The sequence below is a fragment of the Colossoma macropomum genome, unplaced genomic scaffold (genome assembly GCF_904425465.1).
Source record: "Colossoma macropomum unplaced genomic scaffold, Colossoma_macropomum, whole genome shotgun sequence".
NCBI lineage: Eukaryota > Metazoa > Chordata > Actinopteri > Characiformes > Serrasalmidae > Colossoma > Colossoma macropomum.
In genome coordinates, this window is record NW_023494785.1 from 20,929,714 (window position 1) to 20,945,143 (window position 15,430).

A 15,430-nucleotide genomic window follows, 5' to 3' on the forward strand; every position below is an offset into this window, starting at 1 on the left:
CAAAACAACTTTCTTAAGTGTGGTAGTCAACTAACTACCACAGTGCTAACTGCAGTACACTACAATCTAAAAAGCTGGTAGTGTCATCGCAGTGTTGATTAGTACTAGATTGTAGCATATTACTTGTAGTTGTAATAGCGTATATTTACAGTGGTAGCCTTATTTTCAGGTAACTTAATGACATCAGATCAGAAAGAGCTTATTATTATTATTATTATTATTATTATTATTATTATTATTGAATCATTGATTAAATGCAACGTGTGTGTGATATATGTTCCCGATCATATGTTTTGTGGTTCAAAAAGGTAGTTTGTGAAAACTGAATATCAATCTGCAAGTTTTCAGCTTTGTTGATCATATTCTTTACATATCAAAAAAATGCAACAGCAGCTCTGAGAAGTCATGTAATTAATGTGGAAGATCAGATTAAAAGGCAGAAATAGTCTTGGTTTTGCATTGGTCCTAAAGGGTTAAAAGAAGTATGTCAGTGTATTCACTTTTACAAACTTCTCCTAGTGGCAGCTCAATATTATTTGTAGTTATAATCCAGTGTCTGGTTTGTCTAAGTTAGTGCCTCATCATGTAAAATTAAGTCTGCTTGTGATGGATAAATCTATTCTACAAGAAATAATTTATATCTATTCCAATGTTATTTGGTGTTTTAACTGGCAAAAACACTCTTATTACCCCAATAAATAGTTTTAAACATTTTACTTAGATGCCTAAGGCCTTTACACAGTATTTTTATGTAGCAATATTCATATTTTGATCCCTTAAATCAAAGGATCAGAGAACTTCGAGACCTTCAGGGGAAGATGCCCAAACACATTGGCCTTGGAACATTTTTGTTTACCCAAATGCTGTTCATTTTTTTCCCATGTCTGTCTATCTATCTATCTATCTATCTATCTATCTATCTATCTATCTATCTATCTATCTGTCTAAAAGATTTGTTTGATTTTGCGCCTAGGAACCAATCACATACCAATTGAAAGAGGGGGTCATAGAATTTCTGACTGTCACTGGAAGATGATCTGCGAGGAGATGGCGACCCCTGAGCAGAAAGCGTTTTGCGTTCTCCACTTCAATAAGAGTGAATCCATCATAACTGTGCAACTTGATTTTCATCGGCAGTGAACCTCCAACAGCTTAGAGCGTTCGTCGTTGGTTCCACAACACTGGATGAGCTCCGAAACCGCATTGAAAAAGCCGTGAGTACAGTGACACCCAACATGCTCAATCGAGTATGAGATGAATTTGACTATCGCGTTGATGTCTGTACAGCTGGAGGAGGTTCATATTGAGCACTTGCAAAATTACATAATAAACTTTATGCTCACTTAAACCATTCACGATTTACTGCATTGTTCTGTAATGACTTACAAGTGAAATAAATCATTTTGAAATCGGATGAATCTTTTTTAATCACGCTGTATCACCCAGTATATATATATATATATATATATATATACATACATACATAAGATATCAGTGAATAAAAACACATACTGGCCCTTACGACTTACTTCTAAGAAATCCTGTGATGTTGAACTTGGATATTGTTTAATGTTACATGACTCCAGTCCTGTCATCAAGAATAAAGTCCAAACATAGAACTTGGTGTAGCAAATAATGTACTCCTTTTTTAAAATAAACACTCCAGGCTATATTCTACTTTTGAATGTATCTTTCATTATCAGTTTGTCTTGTTTTCAGTCTTTATTATGAAAGCTAAGTCAATCTCTGGCTTGCTTCTTCTTTTTTTTTCTTTCTTTTACAAATCATGTGATCCCGGTAGATAAATGCAGAACCACAGAGCTGCCCTGGCCTAACGCAGAGAGTGGCTTCACAAGTGTAATCAGATTAGTCTGATCTTGTCTTGGTGCCGTCAAAGACAATGAAAACGCTCTCAGGCCGCGGTGCTTTATGTGGTGAGTGCTGTTCTGTGATTACGCTTCTTTATCGTTTTTTATCTGTCATTCAGTTTTCCAGTCGTAAACAGATCTTTACGCTGCATTTAAATAATGAGAAAGATGGTGTGTGTATGTATCAGATGTGCCTTATGAGACTTTTAGCTTTACAGATGGTTTGTTTAATTGTATTTTTCATTAGTTGGTTATTTTTTTAACCCATCACATATTTTGAGACTTTGAAAAAGTTCATATGATAAACTCTTCTGTATATCCTCCAAACAGTCTTTATCTAAGCCTCTTGATGTTTTTTAGGCCAAAATGTGAAGTTTGGATACCTTAAATATTATTTTATTCTGATATTGTGTAACATTATTCCACTTTTTCTTATTTTAAACATGTTTTAAAACCAAAAATTTCAAGTTTTAATTCTGAGATCTAAAATCTAGCGTACATACTGCCCTTTCTTTTTAAAATGAGGATGTGAAAGGGATTTATTTTTCAAACCCAGTTCTTCTTCTTCTTCTTTGTCTTCAATTATTGAGCAACAGCACAGTTTTAGATGGTACCATGGAGGAGGTCTGGCAATTATTTTTTGTTGGGGGGGCAGTGAAACAAAAAAAGGGTGAACAAGAGAACAAGAGAATGAGAGAGAAAGAGATAGAGATGGACTGTTTCCTGTAAGATAATTTCTTAATCAAGTACAGAATGTTCTAAGGCCATTGTTTTACTGGACAGAAGAGTTACATACCATCAGGGAAAAATGAAAATGACTCATGTGGACAACAAGTAAGCAAAAGAGAGATGTGTTAAGGATGTACTCCATGGCCATTTATAGAAGAGCTGTTCTTTCTCTTACTAGTATTACTTGCTATTTTAATGAATCCATTTCATGGAAGCAAACAAAGCAATTTGTGGCAGCAGAGATTCTTAAAGGCCTACTACTATATGTAAGTCATTTGTTATGTTCTGCCATATTTGCATTAATATGATAACTTTTTGGTTAATAAATGCATGGAGGCAAATCGAGAGAGAGAGAGAGAGAGAGAGAGAGTGAACACACATAAGCAATACTGAGGTCCTTTAATGGAAAATGAGAAATTGGCAGTCTCATTTGTGTTCACAAGCACATTAAATCATGGTGCTGGAGCAACATGCCAGGCGGTCACAAAAGAAATCACTACAAATATAATAACTGCACTCTCCCCAGCAGGCTGCAAAGCACATTTAGGAGCCACAGGCAATTAGCCCCTGCAATAGGGAGAAACGCTGAAAGGCGAATGCCGAGAAGTGAAGGCCTTTATGTGAGCCACTGATAAGAAAAGAATAGAGTATAACTTCAATACTGCCATCTTACTAACATTCACACACACACACACACACACACACACACACACACACACACACACACACACACAGAGAGAGAGAAAGAGAGGTTCTTTATTTACCACAGGGGCTGATTGTGTTGGAATGTTTCTACTACTCGGAAAAATAAACTGACGCTTTTAAATTTGGCTGAATTAATATTTTTCTACACTGATCAGGTGCAGCTGACTTTAGACACAGAGTTCTTATGTGTTACTCTGTCCAACCTCTGTCCACTGTCTTGGTACTTTGTCATCATTTTACCAAAAATAATTACACAGCACTTTAGAGTTTGTATGCCACACATATTCAGTTAGTATCTAGAACCTGTTGGGAATTCTGTATAATTTTGTTAAACTGTCTTGGAACCTCCCATCAGATTATTCAAAAAGGTAGCACTTTGCAGTTTGACCATGAATATATGACATTCTGCTTCTTTCTTTTTTATTACTTTTCAGTCATGTCTGGACTTCAGGCTTTTTATTTTACTTTTCTATTAAAAAGTTGTAAAAAGGCTTGAAATTCTGAACTGGTATGAATATGCCTCTTTCCCCTGGGTAATGGACCTTCAAGACTAAGCTTTAAGGTACAATCGGACCTTTTTAATTGCATAGCGTGTTCGATATTTTGGCTCTTTTCTAGATTGTTCCATTTATATTCTCATATAAGCAGGTTCAGTTTTGCACTTTTCTGTAAGACTGTGAGAATGTGACACCTCTCAGGGTGTCGGGAAATCACACATAAAGCGTAGAAGATACAATGTAGATTATTGTAGAAAATTAATGGGTGGGGTGATTAGTTCACTCTGTGTGCAAGGCTAAAGCACTGATGGTGAAAGTAAAAAAGACCGTGTGAGATTAGAGGGTCGCAAAGCAGGTTGTGCAACAGACTGATTTCCTGCTCTTTTTGGCCCCTGTGGTTCAGGATGGAGCTAACGGTACACCGCAAAACAGCCAAAGAGAGCGAAACACACAGAGGAGAACCGAGAGGAATGTCCACTCCTGGCAGCAGCTCGTCAGTATAACGTTTTTGAGCTTTTACCTTTCTCTTTTCAGAAAGCTTACACTGTACACCAGGCATGGAGGAATAGGAATCCTACATAGATGTTTTGTTCCGGCCCTGAAAGGACTGCTGCTCCTTACGCTGTGTACGCCCTTTTTTCATTGTTTATTTTGTTCTTTTTTGCAACAATGAACATTTGTGGGTATATGAAATTGTGTTGATCTGACTTATTGTGTTGATTTGGCTCAGTTTTGTTCACATCTTAATGCACTGAATATACATTGAGTGTGTGATAACTGACATAACAAAAGCAAATTTTGTCTCTTTTCTAGACTGTGACATCATGGCCCATGGCTGGATCTCAGTACGTGTGGTGGTGTGGTCAATTATGTGTTCATTCACAGCAAGTAAGAGCATAAAATTTTCCTCTTGATAACTTTTTACTTCTAATTACATCGTTCATTTTATGTAGGTGAGACCAAGAAGTGATATTCACTGATATCCCCTCTTGGATTTGTAGGATAACCACAAATAGCAAAGTACCACTTTGAAGTCACTTTTAGAAAGAGAATGCAAATGAACTATTTTAACAGCATCATTCTGAAAAACAAAGGTGGCAACTAAAGGGTTCTTTGGAGTAATGACCACTTTTATAAGTCACTTTTGGTTTCCCTGAAGAACTTTTCCATGGATGTTTTAGAGAACCACTTTTGTAAACGATATGTGATATGAGTAACTTTTTAAAGTTTAAAAAACCTCCTCGCAATGTGAAAGTTCTATACCAATTATCAATTTGTTCCTAGAACCATACATTCAAGCCAGGCACAATTAAAGAACCTCTGATTTTAAAGAGTGTAGTCTGACTTGAGCAGGTCATTGAGCATTCAACAAAACATCCATGGGTGTAATTGTCGGTCATCCAGCTGGTACGACTAAAGACACATTTACGGCAATGCTGTGACACTTTTCACCATGTGTGTTGAAATAGCCTAGCTGTCGAGAAGATCAACTGCAATGCTGTGTTTCGTAAGGCTTAGGTGGGGAGGGTAGCTTACTCTCTTGTTATAGCATGGAGTCTGCTTTCATATCCCTGTCTTCATTCTCTTTCGTATCTCTTCTTCTCTAAAGATGTCAGATCATCACCATGTGCTGAGGTCCACGCTCCATCTGCAGTGGTACCGATTGGCTCCCCAGTCACAGCTTCCTGTTACATCAAAGAAGACTGTCCACTAACAAAAGGCCAAGATTTTCATGTGGAGTGGCCTTACCAAGCTAATTTAAACTATAGTGATGTAGCTAATCAGAATGAAAGCATTAAAGAAATCATCATACACAAGTTCACAGACAGGATAGCGATGCTGCATTGTGCCATCTGCAGACATGAAGACTGCAATGTCGTAGCTGGTGTGGAAATCAAGGCAGCAAGTAAGGATTTTTCCTGTGGTTTTAAATGAGTTTGATCAGTGCCTGATCACACATTATAAACTAACTAACTAATCTGACCTAACAGTCATTAATGAGCAGACAGTTATCTTTATATCTTTAATATATGTTATTTAGGAGAAACTGAATTACCTTCTGTTCATATTGGCATTGTATCATTCATATTTTCTCCACTTTTAGCATTTTGCAATTCTAAAGTGAAGATTTTATTTGCATACAAAAAAGTTTAGATTTTCTTCCATTCTTGTGTTCATATAATCATTGTTGTATTACAACCTTGTAGCTCTGTAACTTTCTAGGGCACAGAAGAAATGCTATTAACTTTAATGCACACTGATTACATGTAACAACAATGTAATGACAACAACGATAATAACACGAAAAGCAATTTTGGTCCATTTCTGTTGGTCAACTCATAATTATTTTTTTTTGTAAAGGGCACTGGGCATTTTCAAATAGTGCAAAAGAATAAAAACAAAGAAAATAAAGCTACAAGGTTTTGATATGATAGTGACAATAGGAAGCGACATGTACAAGTATACATTTTACATGAAGGAGTTGCAGTGCATTCATTCCTTTAAATTGTGGCATAGCAGTTTAAGCTGTTTTTCTCTATGCTCATTTATACTGTACAATGGAGTTTTGTGAAAATATGCCTCATTCCAGTTCACAATTTTTGTTATCTATAAAGGTCCTCCTCCAGCCCCGCAGAACCTGACTTGCCTGTTAAATTTAACTGCACCATGCTCACTGTTGTGCACATGGAACCCTGGTCAAGAAACATCAAGCATTCCTACAAACTATACTCTCCACACAGAATTTGGGTATTTATAACAATTGTAATACTCAGTAAATTTTTTCCTTAGTATGAAAACAGTTCTACATTACAACAAACTTTATCATAATATGAAGACATCAATCAAAATTGTACTATTCTAAGGAATGTTTTTATTTTCATTTATTTATTTTTATTTTTTAAGAACACAGAGGTTTGACTACGTTCTGGCACCTAGGAAGCATTTCTACAGGGTCCCACGCAATGGCTTTGCCTTGTTTTATACGGTGCATGTTCATGTAGAAGCAGTGAATGCCCTGGGCCGAGCCACCTCTGAGCACTGGGAGATGGACCCTATGGAAACAGGTTAGAAAAGCACTTCTATCAACTACTCTAGGAAAACTACAGACACTCTGTTTGTGAACATATTCAGGACCTCTTGTTCATGTCATTTGTTTCCTTTACAGTTAAGTTGGATGCTCCAGAAATTCAGAATGTTTGGACAGGGAAGTACGGATGCCTACGACACATGTGGAGTCTCTCAGAACCACAGAGGTGGATTGTGAAGCGTATGTTTATGGAGATCAGACTTACAACTATGGATGGCAAGGTTTCGGACAGAAAGCAGGTTACTTTTCTGCTTATTTCCACTATATTTGTCAGAAATATTACTGGAGAATTCCTTCAACTTTTACAAACAATTCATTTTTGCTAATAGCAAAATTGAAGTATTCTTTGAAATCAATGGGGAAGCTTCCCTTGAGAATTAACTGTACCATAGCCATTCCTCCTCAAATCATTGTCTCATTATGTTAGTCTAGAACTTAAAGGCAAAAGTTTGGATGCCCTTGGTCAAATGACATGTTGCTTTTCTAAGTGGAAATAAGTACAACACATCCTCTACAGAGAACTTATTTAACGCATTTTCACTTAGAAAAACGACAAAATGTGGAAACTTTTGCATACAGCTGTATCTCCAGTAGTTTATAAACACCTGCTCCATGTTTTCTTCTGAAATCAAGAGAATTAATATTCAGCCTGTCCCCTTCTACTTGGATGAGAAAGCTTTACACTAGATGTTGGAACATTGCTGTGAGGAATTGATTGAATCAGCCATTAGTGATTTCAGGCACTGATGTTAGATGATTAGCTCTGGATCACAAGTAAAACTCCAAATCACCTTAAAGTAGATGAATTCACTAATTAGAAGGGGTGTTTACAAACGTTTGGACATTTGTCTACTTAGCAGCTTGTAAGAGCTCATCCCAGAACACTCAAATGAAAGGAGATGAAAGATTGATAATATTTGCAAAATATCCAAAAGCATCTTAATCTTTGCCCCATAATTTAAATCTTTATTTTTTTTTTGTTTACACTTTATTTCAGCTTATCTACAGTGTAAAAGGAATCTAGCTGGTGAAAATCAGCTGATTACAAAAGCTTAGGGTTATGGCTAAGTTTAATTTAGTAATAAGTTGAGTTTAGGCTTATGAAAATATTTTTATTTGTTTTTTGTTTATTTGTTTGCTTATATATGTGTTTATAATAGGATAATAAGTACTAATCTGATTATTTCCCATAGGTTACGTTTAGTAAAAATGGTAAATCTGGCAAACCAGTTGACGTGTGTGATCTGCTTCATGGAATGAACTACCAGTCTGAGATGAGGGTGAGGTATCTCAGCAGCCCATGGAGTGAGTGGAGTCATCCCACTGTGGCTACTACCCTCATTAAAGGTACTCCCAATTTTTCTGTGTCTGCTGTAGCTTCACTCATCACATCATCCTGTCAGCTGAAAGTAGTAAGTGCTGAAGTAAAAGGCTAGGGAGTGAACATTAGATGAGTTGTGTGGAGGTTCTAGTCACAGAAATGTTTGGACTCAGCCAGACAGTTGACTAGAGTGTAAAGCCTGAAACACTCCTGCAGTGGAACTACCTTCTGTGCAGCAAGTGGTGCTTAAAGCTGGGAATTATACTGATCAATCACATCCCCCTGGCAGTTGGTTGTAATTTAAAGTCAAAGCCATTCCCATCAATGTGACATAGCAGTACCAGTGCTTGACATATAGAGTAGCCAGTGGAATCTACTCCAGAACTCTCATGGAAAGAATAAGAAAACTCTGAGAAATGCAGCTGTGAGCTGTCTGCTGACGATGAGCATAGCCCTGGTCTCCTCTGAAGCCAATTTATTTATCCTTTCATTTTAGTCCTTAAGGTGTTTGAACTCAAAATATAGATATTTTTGCTCAAAATATAGATATTTTTGCTTTGCAACTGCTTGCTGTAGGAACATACCAATAGGTCTCTTTCAATTCACTACAAATCAATGAATATAAGTCACATCTTCCTTCCAGAGATTGCCAATATGACTTGTGTATTCATAAACCTTGCTCTTGCTGTGGCCTTATCAAATTCAAATGTATTTCTCTAACTATAATTTATTTAGAGTGCAGTGTAAGAGGTGATGAGAACGGTCTATGCTACAGTGTCTCTAAAAGCTGCACTTAATCACCAGCACTGCTTGATAAATGCTAAAAGCCTTGATGTAGTGATGTGTGCTGGATCGACCGGTCTCTTTTCAGCTCCCGCTGGCCATCTGGTCACATGGTTGAAGCTGCTGGGGCAGTCCGCAAACAGGCGTCACCGAGCTGAACTGTTTTGGAAGGTGAGAAGCCAACAATTACAACACCTCACAGAGCTGTGTTTCTAAAGGTTTGGACTGGTTAACCACTTAAACCCTAAGGGCTTCTGTGTGGGCCACACATCAATTCACTCACTCTCATTCCATATCATGGAAAAACAAATTTCCCTCATGTTTTTGTAATAAAAGACTTTGATGCACTATGTAAACTTTCAAAACGTATCATTCACTACCCAGTCCATACAGTCCATATAACTAAGCTGTTGCTGTGATGTTGTGAAAAGCAACATATTTACATCTATGCACCTATTCTAGCCTAGCAGTTTAGCCCTGCCAATCTATGCTGAAGTTATACGTAGTGTTATAGCATGGACTGCTTTTTGAAAGAGACGTAATGCAGGCCCGCCAATCAGGACAGAGCTCATCTATGCAGATCCGTCTCCAAGGCATAGGAACGAAAGGGATAAAGGGATAAAGATTCTAATGGATAAAGAGAGGTTAGGAAATGGTCAAGCCAAATGATTAATGACTGTTTTTGGTACATAAAACCACATACATGTCATAAGTCATATGTGGATTTTAGGATGAAAAGATAAAATACTAGATATGTAGGATATAGGCTCTTTAAGAATAATAACCTAATAATAAGCCTGGAGTTTAAAGGCCGAGTGAAGATGTTTTTCTCTTCTAAACTAATTGAGTTTTTAGCAACGCCAGGAATTATGACTCACGGTGATGGTGGGATATTGATGCCATGACTGTGCTATGTAATATACGGTTTACTCTCTGATGTGCATAATCAAATAGACAACCTCACACAGTTTAACCAACCTCCATAATGTAACTAACAGTCACTGTTTGGCAATGCTCTGTCAGATGTTCACTGACGTGTTACACTCTTTCCCTCTCAGCCATCTTTGCAGTTCCGTGCCAACAGCATGAATGTGTCTTACATCGTCTCACTCGTGAGACCACTCAGCCAGAGGAATACTGTGTGTAACACATCCCAGCAACACTGCTCTTTCCAGATCCCTGTAGATGTCAGAAAGATCCACCTGACAGCTGTGAACACAGCAGGAAAATCCAACCCCACTGAGGTGGCAGTGTACAAACGTACAGGTAGCTATAGTGCATTTAGATATATTGCTTTTTGTCCTTCTGTCATTTCTACTAGTCATGTAATTCCTATAAATAAACAAGTAATTACAGCCTAAATAGACAAGTACAGACTGATTTTATTTTAAATTAACCTCTCTTTGTGTTTCCTTGCAGAACGGGGCCCTGTGCCTTATCTGAGAGTTTATCCAGAATCTGAAGAGTCTGTGCTGACAGAATGGTCAAGCCCAGTGGCCTCAGCTGTTAGCTTTTACATATTAGAGTGGAAAGCACTGCATGAGGCTAGTACCATCTCCTTTGAAATTGTGGACAAAAATCAATCCAGCTTGGTAGTAGCAGGTACAGTGCAAATTCAAAAGAAAATGCCCATCTACAGTTTTATTTTGATCACACTTTTTTACATTTTTAACTTGCTAAAATGCTTGCTAAAATCTTTCTATCTTCAATTTTTAGGTCTGGAGCCTTACCAGCCATATAATATTTCAATATATCCAAAGTATAACAATGGCATTGGCCAGCCCTGTACAGTTATGGCATACACAAGACAGAAAGGTTAGTTTTGGCTGAGAAATGTGGCTGAGGCAGTACAGAACTGTTGATGTGAAAATGTACAGTAGAATGGATAATGATACAACACTTCCCTCTAGTGGATCTCGTGGTGTAGTTTTGCCATAAATTGATGTCAATAGTGCAGCGGCTTATACTGTTATAATAATAATAATAATAATAATAATAATAATGACAATACCTCAATAAAAAGCTATAATGCTGGTTCTCCATGATTCCAGCCCCCTCTAAATCTCCAGAGCCACAGTTTGGAGAGATCAGACCTTCATATGTCGAGCTTTACTGGGACGAAATCCCACTGCAGCAGAGGAATGGAATCATTACTAGCTATCGGGTTTTCTACTGGGATGACAAGAACAGTGTAGGAGGTAAACAAAAATAATATTGTCTTTGTCTTCTTATACCTGTTGTACTCTTTCACTAACAGCAGTGCTTATCATAAAGTTATAGACCTTGAGGGGACGGAGCAACGTGTGATTCTGAAGGATCTTCAACCTTCTTCCATTTACAACATCATCCTCATGACTAGCACAACTGGTGGGAGCATCAATGGGACAACTGTCACTGTGAAGACTCCTTCTATTGGTAACTGATGATTTCTGAATATTTTCATCATGATTAGTTTCCTTACCAATGTGTCATACTGTTCAATGACTTATAAATCAAAAATATATTTTTTTTAGATGCCTTTGAAATAGTTCTGATTGTTATCCCAGCCTGTGTTGGGCTGACACTTCTGTTCCTTGGAGTGTTTACCTGTTTCAGCAATAATCGGTGGTAAGCTCCTCAAATGTCTACTGATAGATTTGCTCAATGCTTTAAGATCTAGAGTACAATGTTGTTTTTTAATGTTACAGCTTGAAGAAGTGCTTGTGGCCAATGATTCCTGACCCGGCTAACAGCAGTATTAAAAAGTGGACAATGGCCAACTCACAGCAGGTATGTCATGGTTCTGGACTTTACCCCGACAGTCCCAGCCATCAGAAAGATTTATTCAAATCCACTACCAGCACACCTTAATGAACCACTGATTACCCAAACAGGGCATTGGATTTCTTAATGATAACGACAAAGTAATGCTGGGCTGCTGGCAGGGGAGGTTGGAAATGGTTAAGGGAACACATTGACATATGTAAAATCATTATTTACTTTATTCATAGAATTCATATTTATTCTAATATTAGTGCTTTTCTGAGCAAATGAGGTAAATATCTCAGATAAATAGCTTTTTAATTCATTTTTTTTCACGTGCGTAAACCATTCCACACTTTTTACTGTATGTGACTGCATATGGATGTTTCCTAGTAATGAGGTCATGGAAGTAAGGATGACCTTTAATTTTTGCTTTTATTTTAGTTTGTCTTGCCTGCTGTGAAAATGAACCAGTGTAGGGGTGTCCAGTCTTATCCACAAAAAGGGTCAGTGAGGCTACATGTTCTCTTTTCAGCACAGCAGGTGCACATGTGATCAGTCGTTTGAAGACTGAGAGCAACTGATTTAAGCAGTAGAATCAAGTGAGCTCCTGCTTGTTAGGAAGGGAGAGCTGCAGCCCTTTGTGTATAAGACTGGACACCCTGTAATAGTGTAATCATTTGACAAATTACATTAGATCTGTATACTTGCAACCATAACATTTCTGTATAGACTCTTTAAAAAGATGTTTTTAAGGGTTCTTTAATAAAGGGAATCATTCTATTTAGAACCATGAATGCTATATAGAACTATTTCATGCTTAAATGGTTCTTTGCTTGGTAAAATGGTTCTTCAGATTAATGGAGAATGTGTTGTATCTGGTTAACTGCTTACATATAGCACCAGAAAGGGCTCTGCTATTGTTAAGATGTCAAGCTGGTAACAATAGAAGAATCCTTTTTGCTGCTATATAGAACCATTTTCAAAAAAGGTTCTATATAGAACCATATACAACACATTCTCCATTAATCTAAAGAACCACTTCACCATGCAAAGAAGCATTTATGCATTTAATTGTTCTATATAGCACTCCTGGTTCTAAGCAAAACCATTCCCTTTACTAAAGGACCCTTGAAAATTCATCTTTTGTATGAGTTCCACTTTCAAAACCACTTTCAGGTGGTTTAGACCCACTCAGGGTTTTTTTCATTAACTGAGTTGTTGAAGGTGGGCTTTCCACATACAAAAAATACTAATGCTACATTGTGATTAATACTATCTTTATTTTAAGAAAGTGTTAATCATTTTACATCCGCTGTTATTCTTTTCAAAAACTTGTTATATCCCAAAGTGGTACAAACATGTACACAGCATTATAGAATAAACTCTTCTATAAAATCTATAAGATAATTAATTATTTGCCACATTGTTCTCTACAGGACATCCCCTCATTTAAAGAGGTCAAGGACCCTGTCCTGGTATATCTCTCTCACTTCAGTCTTCTGAGCTTGTCTGAGAAAGAGCTGTGGAAGGGAAGTCCCTCAACATCTGAGTACCTCCACTGTGGCAAATGGTCATACGATGGTAAAAGTGTTAATGACGACCACTCTGACTCTTCCCGTGATTCAGGAATCTATAACTCAGGGTCTCAGAGTGAGTCTGTGCCTTACGCCACCGTTGTGTTTGCCAATTCATATCGCACCCAGCCCGCAGCACCACCAGCCTACCTGCGCTCTGAATCCACACAACCCCTCCTGAGCGAAGAGGAACCTTGCAGTCCTCGCCCATACGAGAAAATGTCAACTCAAGCAGAACTCTCTGAAGCAGACCATTTTTCCACATTTCAGGAGGATTTAGGGAACAAAGAAGAAAGGGTTTCACTTTGGGAAGATTTCCCTATGCTCAAATCTTTGGAAGTCAAGAGCATTAATGATCAGGCCTGAATTCACAAGGGCTGCATTCACATTGTACTGGCATAATAGAATGCATAGCTGTGACTCTAGCTGTGTGCTGGTTTTGGAATTAGCAGTGGACCATTTTGCAATATATAAAGACTTTATTGGGAAATGTAGTATACACATATGAATGTTCCTAAATGAATGCAACGAGTTTATCAGCAGCAATCTGTGACTAACAGCCCCATATTGTACTGTTCAAAAGTCAGAAATAACCTTTCATTCATTTAATTTTCAGTCAAAACAGGAAGGTATTCATTTTTCAGGACAAGGGGAAAAAATCATAAAACCAATATAAAAAATGATTAAAATGAAAAAGTCTCAACAACTAAATATAGTACGATTTTTATTATTTAATGTTTCTACACTTTGTCTTTATTACAGCTTCCATTCTTTTGGACAGAATTGCTTTCAGTTTTCTAAGGAAATCTGCAGGGATATTTTCCCACACCTCTGAAGAAGTTCAGTTTTAGAAGTTGATTGTATTTTCTGCTTCTCGAATAATCCCAAACACATTCAGGGATGTTGAGTCAGGACTCTGATGTGGTCAATCTATTGTTCAGAGAACACCATTAGCTTCTTTAGATGATTTGCAAAATATTCTTTTTTTAATCTATTTCCTTTTCTCAGTAGATTTTGGATTTTTTCAGATCTGAAGCAAGAGTGGAGCTTCTCTTCTCTCTCAAAGATGAAAGCTTTAAGTACTGTTTATCTGATGGGGACAGTTTTGGTTGTCTGCCACACTCACACAGTTGTTAGGAGTCCATTTTTTTCTATTTCTCTAATTTCTCTTTTGATCATTTATTGAATTCTAGTTTTGAAAACTCGGTTAGGGTTAGGGTTAGCGTTTTTTTCCTTTGACTTCCCCTCTCCTTATGTAAGTGATATTATACCTATTCTCAGAAATATCTCCTGAAAAATAAATAACTTGCTGTTTTGGTTGGAAATTAAATAAATGAAGGGTGATCTCTGTCTTTTGCACAGTACTATAATTTGTTGATAATAACATGGCAGGATGTCTAAGGTAATTAATCACACTTACTATATTTTTCAAATAGTAATGAGTAAAGTGCTAAGTATTTTTGATTGGACAGAAAGCTGAGACTGCAGCTGTAGACTAGCTCTCTGGTTGAAGTGTTCTCATAGTCACTGATGTTAGTACAGGCTGAGTTGCCTAGAATAGCTTCATGTTTAGATTAGAATATTAGGACATTCACTACTTATGCTAGCAAGAGGAAATAACAGTTCACACTGAAATGCTTAAAATAACTTTTGGTTTGTCAGATTCAAATATTCGCCTTTTTTTTTACCTCACTTTCTCCAGTTGAAATCCCTCCAAAGGACATGCAGTTCTCTGATTGCATTAACATCCCTCAGTGATTGCCACTAGTTTCCTTTCTAATGTTCATTACAAGGGAGCAAGCTGTAGCTGTCCAGGTCCTATGGTAATGAATACATTCAGTATATTCATTGACCTACAGAATAGAATGTAATGCTCCAACAATCAAACTCATTTTGAGTGAAGCTAGTCTGCCCTCCATGACAAGCTGTGCACTGAAGCCATAATTTAACTTAGCTGGTGTTAATCAACCCACATGACTGAGAGACGCAATGTAGTTCTATATTCTAGCTCTTACTGCCAGATTGTAATAATAATTAAATAATTTTATATTATTTCTAGGGATGCACTGATATAGGAATTGTGAGCTGATGCCGATCCTATATTTTTCTTCGAACGTCCT

At 37.3% G+C, this 15,430-nt stretch overlaps 1 protein-coding gene across 2 annotated transcripts; it reads left to right on the forward strand.

The window, feature by feature from the left end:
• The first annotated feature begins 1,828 nt into the window (after positions 1 to 1,828).
• csf3r (colony stimulating factor 3 receptor (granulocyte)) lies at positions 1,829 to 14,066 on the forward strand. 2 transcript variants are annotated; one of them, XM_036586692.1, is made up of 17 exons: positions 1,829 to 1,934; positions 4,334 to 4,425; positions 4,613 to 4,687; positions 5,409 to 5,705; positions 6,415 to 6,547; positions 6,704 to 6,864; positions 6,966 to 7,126; positions 8,081 to 8,234; positions 9,080 to 9,162; positions 10,050 to 10,257; positions 10,411 to 10,593; positions 10,708 to 10,806; positions 11,043 to 11,189; positions 11,266 to 11,406; positions 11,505 to 11,598; positions 11,679 to 11,760; positions 13,173 to 14,066. In XM_036586692.1, exons 3-17 carry the CDS (start codon positions 4,624 to 4,626, stop codon positions 13,674 to 13,676), a joined length of 2,511 nt encoding a protein of 836 aa, XP_036442585.1. In that variant the 5' UTR covers positions 1,829 to 1,934; positions 4,334 to 4,425; positions 4,613 to 4,623; the 3' UTR covers positions 13,677 to 14,066. The 2 variants fall into 2 exon arrangements, with proteins under 2 accessions (XP_036442585.1, XP_036442595.1); XM_036586702.1 differs by having other exon boundaries at positions 11,272 to 11,406.
• Positions 14,067 to 15,430: the final 1,364 nt, after the last annotated feature.